This window comes from Rhinopithecus bieti, unplaced genomic scaffold (assembly GCF_001698545.2).
Source record: "Rhinopithecus bieti isolate Rb0 unplaced genomic scaffold, ASM169854v2 scaffold_38691, whole genome shotgun sequence".
Classification (NCBI taxonomy): Eukaryota; Metazoa; Chordata; class Mammalia; order Primates; family Cercopithecidae; genus Rhinopithecus; species Rhinopithecus bieti.
This window is the reverse complement of record NW_016816690.1, coordinates 1,403,361-1,410,045: the sequence shown is the minus strand read 5'-3', so window position 1 is coordinate 1,410,045 and position 6,685 is coordinate 1,403,361. Positions and strand designations below refer to the sequence as shown.

Sequence of the window (6,685 nt, the reverse complement as noted above, 5' to 3'; positions counted from 1 at the left end):
AGCAACAACAACAACAAAAAATCCCGAGGCACAGCTAGTGAGCGGCAGAGCCAGAATTCCAACCAAAGTCTGTCTTGCAGACTTCAAGTCTCCTTTACCTTTCGAGGCATTCCCTCACCTCACCCTCCTCCCCAGAGGCCACCTCATTTACGTGTGCTCTGTCTTCCAGAAACCCTTCCAACCACGAAGATGGCTCAGACCAACCCTACGCAGGGGTCCCTGGGGCCATGGAAGGTAAGCCCACCCCCATCACATCCAACACGGCAGGGGTGAGATGCTGCACAGAGCAGGCCCCAAGCCCGTGCTCATCCATGAAGCAGTGACTGACCAGAAAAAACCCAGTTTGTAGGGGAAAGGTTCACACAAGCTCCAGTGCTGTCGAAGGAAGGATCTCTCAGGATGTCCTGTCGGACAAAGGAAGGATGACTCTGGACGCCAATGATGGGTGGGAGATGATACCTAGTTTCCTAACTCCTCTCTCCTTCCCACTAAAGTCATCTTAAAATACAGCAGCCCAGCAATGATTATATCCATGGAGAAAATGAGGGCCCATAAAGAGATTTACTACTAGATCCCAAATCAATTACAGGACTCAGCCTCCCAGCCTGAGGCTGGCTTTAACCATTGGCCGAAGTGGCTGATCCTCAGGCCTCTCACTGGCCTCTCTCCAACACTCCCCATTCTCCTCATTGGGTCAACTCTGAGGCCAACTCACAGCTTTGGGAGTGGTCCTCTGGCCAGGTCCACAAGCCAGGTTTTAGTTCAAAGTGCAAAAAGGTTGACCATAACTTCTGCCTTTTTTTTTTTTTTTTTTTTTTTTTGAGACGGGAGTCTCGCTCTGTTGCCTGGGCTGGAGGGGCAGTGGCCTGGATCTCCAGCTCACTGGCAAGCTGCCGCCTCCAAGGTTTATGCCATTCTCACTGCTTCAGTCCTCCCCAAGCTGGCTTGGGACTACAGGATGCCCCGCCACCCTCGCCCGGCCCTAGTTTTTGTATTTTTTTTTTTTTTTTTTTTTTTTTAGGTAGAGATGGGTTTCACGGCATGTTACCAGGAGGTCTCGATCTCCTGACCTCGTGATCCGCCGTCTCGGCTCCGCAAGTGCTGGGATTACAGGCTTGAGCCACCGCGCCCGGCCAACCATAACTCTCCTTTACACCCTTGGTTTCTATGGGGGTGTGGCTGGAGAAGCTAAGAATCTGTAAGGAACTCCTGGGACTCCCAGAATCCTGGCCTCTGGGCCATGCTTATGAAGGAACTGTGGTGGAATGGAAGCCCATAAGTCCTTGGCCTGTCCATTGGTCTAGCTATTATCCTTGGCAGACCATTTCTACAATAAACCAATCCTCCCTCCACATCATCCCTACTCTGGGCAAATGAACACCAACCAGTGGCGTTAATTCAGACCCCTTCCTGCCCTGTCTACACTGGAAGAGACCTCATGAGGCATCCCAGGCTACAGCTGGTAACAGAAAGCACAGAGTCAGACACAAGTTAAGCTGTTGACCTGGGCCTCTGTTTTTCCTGATGTACCAGGTTCTAGCTCTCTTGTGCCATTCAATCTCATTTCAGATAACCATCTATGATCAGGAGAACTTTCAGGGCAAGAGGATGGAGTTCACCAGCTCCTGTCCAAATGTCTCTGAGCGCAGTTTTGATAATGTCCGGTCCCTCAAGGTGGAATGTGGCGCGTGAGTATGGGCCTCTGCAGAACCACAGTCCCTTATTTCAAGTCCTTTCAGACATGGGACCATAGAGTGGGGATAGGGGAAGAAGGATGTCCCCCTAGGCTCTAGTCATTTCTCAGAGAGAGGCCTCGAAAGAAATCACTACATGCATAATTTAGTAAGCCAAAGCTAGAAGGAACATGAGGTTCTTAGTGGCCTGGTACTAGATTTCAGGGGCTGGATAAAGAAATACATACAATGGGGTGGGGCAGTGGCAGTAATCAAATTTTTGCTTCTGGAGTTCACAGACTGCTACCTAGGGTGCCCTCAGAACAGCCACAAGACCCTTGAGTTTTTCTTGCCTGCAGAAAATTGGTAAAGAAGAAAGTGTCAAGTGGCTGCCTCTATGGCTAACTCTCCTCCTGCATGTCCCAGAGCAGACACTGTTAGCTAATTTCTTTATGAAAAAAAAAAAAAAAACCTCAACTCCATGACTCCAGAGACATATTAGCTCCTGATTCATCTTTCAGGCAGTTTCTTGTTGATGGTTAATCTTGGTGAGGGAGACCCTCTCATTTTTGTCCTCTGACTCTTGGCAGAGTAGTTGAGGCCTTTATCATTAGCCTGAAAACACCTAAGGAAAAGCCTCGCCCTTGACTAGGCAGAACTGGCCTTGCATGTGGATAGGCTTCCACAAGTTGCTTGCCACCAAAATTAAGCTCTTCAGTCCTTTGAAAGAAGTAACACTTTAAGGTGTCATCACTGAGGCCCAATTGTGAAAAACTGAACTGAGTGTTTCAAGTTTTAAGTATAAGTATGGGGCACTAGGAGAAAGAACTTGCAAGTCACAGGAAAAAAGAGACTAGTAATCCATCAGTTGCTTGTTCATCCCTGTGCTTTCTTAAGAATAAGTCAACAGGTTTGGCTTGAGCCAAAGCAATAGTCCAGGGGTGTCTAATCTTTTGGCTTCCCTAGGCCACACTGAAAGAATTGTCTTGGGCCACATATAAAATACAATAACGATAGCTGATGAGCTAACAACAACAACAAAAACTCAAAATGTTTTGAGAAAGTTTACAAACTTGTGTTGGGCTGCGTTCAAAGCTGTCCTGAGTTGCATGCAGCCCTTGGGCCACAGGTTGGACAAGCTTGCAATAGTCAGTCACCAGATCCTGAACCAGGTATGGAGAAAAAGAAAAAAAAAAAAATTTTTTTTTTTTTTTTTTGAGACAAAGTGTTACTCTGTTGCCCAGGCTGGAGTGCAGTGGCACAATCACGGCTTACTGCAGCCTCCACCTCCAAGGCTCAACCCTCAGCCCCCTGAATAACTGGGACTGCAGTAGTGTGTCACCACGCCTGGCTAATTTTTGAGTTTCGTAGATGGGGTTTTGCCATGTTTCCCAGGCTGGTCTCCAACTCATGGGCTCAAGCAATCTGCTTGCCTTGACCTCCTGAAGTGTTGAGACTACAGTGAGCCACCACACCCAGCCAGGAAATACAATTTTAGATTGGCTTTGCTAATACACTTCACTCAGACCAGTGAAGTAGACAGAACTTTTCAGTGATAATCCCAAAACAAATATTACATTTATAAACCTGCTTAGTATACCTGTCAACTCATTCCTCACCTCTTGTGATAAATTACTTTGTACAGCTCTACTGGGATTGGCTTGATATCTTACCCCACTATTAACTTATCTAAAACGAAAGATGCCTTCTCCCCAAGGCCATATAGGCTTTGAACACCATGAACAAACACTACATGTCTTTGGCAGCTGGATTGGTTATGAGCATACCAGCTTCTGTGGGCAACAGTTTATCCTGGAGAGAGGAGAATACCCTCGCTGGGATGCCTGGAGTGGGAGTAATGCCTACCACATTGAGCGTCTCATGTCCTTCCGCCCCATCTGTTCAGCTGTGAGTCTCTGAAATTTCCACTTCTGTGCATATGAGGGATGGGACAAGAGGGTGTGGACAGACTGACGTTCATGCTATTTCTCATCAGTTATGCTGAATGTGGCAGGAACAAAGACAAAAGTAAAAAAAAAAAAAGAGAAAACATCACTTTCTCCTCTAAGCCTGCTATTTGATTTTTCTCCACCAGGTGGTATTTCCCTTAAGTTAAAACTAAGGGCCTTACAGGTGGCAATAAGTGGATACTCAAGAGCCCAGTAAACTTGTGAAACACTAGTAAATGAGTGAGTCTTTACCCTGTAGTAAAAAGCAAATCCTTGGCCATCTAAATTTCAATCTGTGCAACATTTTACTGCAGAAACAGGGAAATGCTGAAGTAACCTTTCAGTAAGTGGGAATGACTAAAAAATAGGCAAGTCTTCCATTATCTATCTACATTGATTGATAATCATCTTCTTGTTCTGAACACTTAAGTATTACTCAATAATGCATCAGGCTGGGATGTTTCTGGTCTTTGGAAAGAGTTCAAGCAGAAAGCAGGATGATCTTCAGGGGTGTGTTGAAAAATGATCCCTGTATTAGGAGTTAGGTTGGGCTAGAACCTTTCCAAATATTCAGTCTATATGTGAGTTTCCTGTGATTTTGGTTAATAATCTCACCTTGGTTCAAAGTCTTGCCAAAATTCAACTGATGGAGAAGTTAACCGAAACAGCTCTAATCCAAACAAATAGTTCCCTATCTGGAAATTATTTCAATCTTTTAAAACATTTCATTTTTCCACCCTAAGGTATAACTGACATACAGTAAAATGCACAGATCCTAAGTGCATATTCTCATGAGTTTTGAAAAATACATGGATCCATGTTACCAACACCCTAACCATATAAAGAACATTCCATCATAGTTCCCTGGTGGCCCTTTCCACTCAATTGCTCTCCTACCACTTTCTATCATCAAACAGTTTTGTCCATTTTTGAAGTTCATACAGGTTGGTCTCTGCCTTTTTAATGCTTGTGTAGTATTCACGTCCCCTACTGGACATACGGGTTATTTCCAACAACACACATACACACGCAAGCACACACATACATATTTGGGCTTACTTTTTGTATTAATTTGTGAGATATTTTTTCACATTAGTGAGTATTCATCCCTTGGTTGGCTGCATTTTGTTAGTACTTTTTCCCACTGTCAAATCCTCTTCATTGTTCCAAAACAGTATATGTTATTTGTACATTCCAAATGTTATGGTATTTAAATTGGAATAAATAAAATTATGGGTAACTTTTTTCTCACATATATGTTGCCTTAATCTTTTTAAAATAAAGTATCATGTGCTTCCTTGTGTAATCCAAAAAAGTGTTTCAATTTTGAAAAACGTGAATGATAGCCACAGCACTAGTACTGAACATTTTAAAACGATTTATGAATTACAGAATCATAAGGAGTCTAAGATGACCATCTTTGAGAAGGAAAACTTTATTGGACGCCAGTGGGAGATCTCTGACGACTATCCCTCCTTGCAAGCCATGGGTTGGCCCAACAACGAAGTCGGCTCCATGAAGATACAAAGTGGGGCGTAAGTACAACAACAGGATTGGAATACACTTCAAAGTAACTCCTGAAGTTGCATCAATGGTTGTTTTAATCAGATTTCATATGTATTGGTATAGATGTCACATTCTAGTTATACGTAATTTTGAATCACAAGTTCTTTATACCAACTACCACTTAAGGTTGCAGATTTATCTCCCCCAGACATGCCTCTATGGAAGAATTTATGTTGACTACTTACACCTCTTGATGATTAAGGCTAATCAACTAGCTGTAGCCGTATTATGCTTACAAATAGCGCCTGACACATTTAGGATGGCTATGTTTTTCTAAGACTAAAAGCATCCCATACCATTAAGCTGAGGAAAAAGGCTCAGATTTTGGGGTGTTAACCAGATTCCTAATTAGTTTTAATAATGAAATGTACTTTGAATTTCCCAGCTGGGTTTGCTACCAATATCCTGGATATCGTGGGTATCAGTATATCTTGGAATGTGACCATCACGGAGGAGACTATAAACATTGGAGAGAGTGGGGATCTCATGCCCAGACTTCCCAGATCCAATCGATTCGCCGAATCCAACAGTAGCTGATTAAAAGCTCCAAGTACGATAATTCCTCAAGCATGAGACCTTGCTAAGCACTCTAGAATGAGTTTTATGTTCTGCTCACAGACATTGCTTTCAAATGTTAGCTGCTGAAACCCACAATAAACGTCATTAAAAAAAAAAAAAAACTTTGTAGACTGAATTAACTACCATGCTTCACACAAATCACACCTATGTGGATGAGAATTTTTTTTTTCTGAGATGGAGTTTCACTCTTGTTGCCCAGGCTGGAGTGCAATGGCGCTCTCGGCTCACCACAACCTCCGCCTCCTGGGTTCAAGAGATTCTGTCTCAGCCTCCCGAGTAGCTGGGATTACAGGCATGCACCACCACACCCAGCTAATTACTGTATTTTTAGTAGAGACGGGGTTTCTCTATGTTGGTCAGGCTGGTCTCAAACTCCCGACCTCAGGTGATTCTCCCACCTCGGCCTCCCAAAGTGCTGGGATTACAGGTGTGAGCCACCACGCTCGGCCTGTGGATGAGAATTTTTGTTGAGACAGGGTCTCACTGTCACCCAGGCTGGAGGGCAGTGGTGCAATCTGGCTTAACTACAGTGTCGATCTCCTGGGCTCAAGTGATCCTCCTGCCTCAGCCTTCTGAGTAGTTTGGACTACAGGTGCCTGCCACTGTGCCTGGCTAATTTTTGTACTTTTTGTAGAGATGAGGTCTCACTATGTTGCCCAGGCTGGTCTTGAACTCTTGGGCTCAAGTGGTCCACCTACTGTGGCCTCCAAAGTGCTGGGATTACAGGTGTTGAGCCACTGCACCTGCCTGGATGAGAATTTTTAGTTAAGCTTCCATAAAACTCCACATTCTCTTTGTGTCCTTGCAAGTCACTTACCAGGCCAAGGACAATTATTCCTTATCTCAAAGAACAATAAAGCTTATGACCTAAATGTTATCAATCTCTATAGTGACTGACACTTTTGGTAAATGTTTTCA

General features: G+C 44.0%; 1 protein-coding gene across 1 annotated transcript in view; it reads left to right on the top strand.

Annotated features, from left to right (window-relative positions):
- Positions 1-5,853, top strand: part of CRYBA1 (crystallin beta A1) — a 7,873-nt gene extending 2,020 nt beyond the window's left edge. The window contains exons 2-6 of the mRNA XM_017855122.1: positions 170-234; positions 1,570-1,688; positions 3,440-3,581; positions 5,015-5,157; positions 5,574-5,853. Of these exons, the coding sequence (XP_017710611.1) occupies positions 170-234; positions 1,570-1,688; positions 3,440-3,581; positions 5,015-5,157; positions 5,574-5,721 (617 nt within the window). The 3' untranslated portion in view covers positions 5,722-5,853. The remainder of the gene's footprint in view (positions 1-169; positions 235-1,569; positions 1,689-3,439; positions 3,582-5,014; positions 5,158-5,573) is intronic.
- The last annotated feature ends 832 nt before the right edge of the window (positions 5,854-6,685 follow it).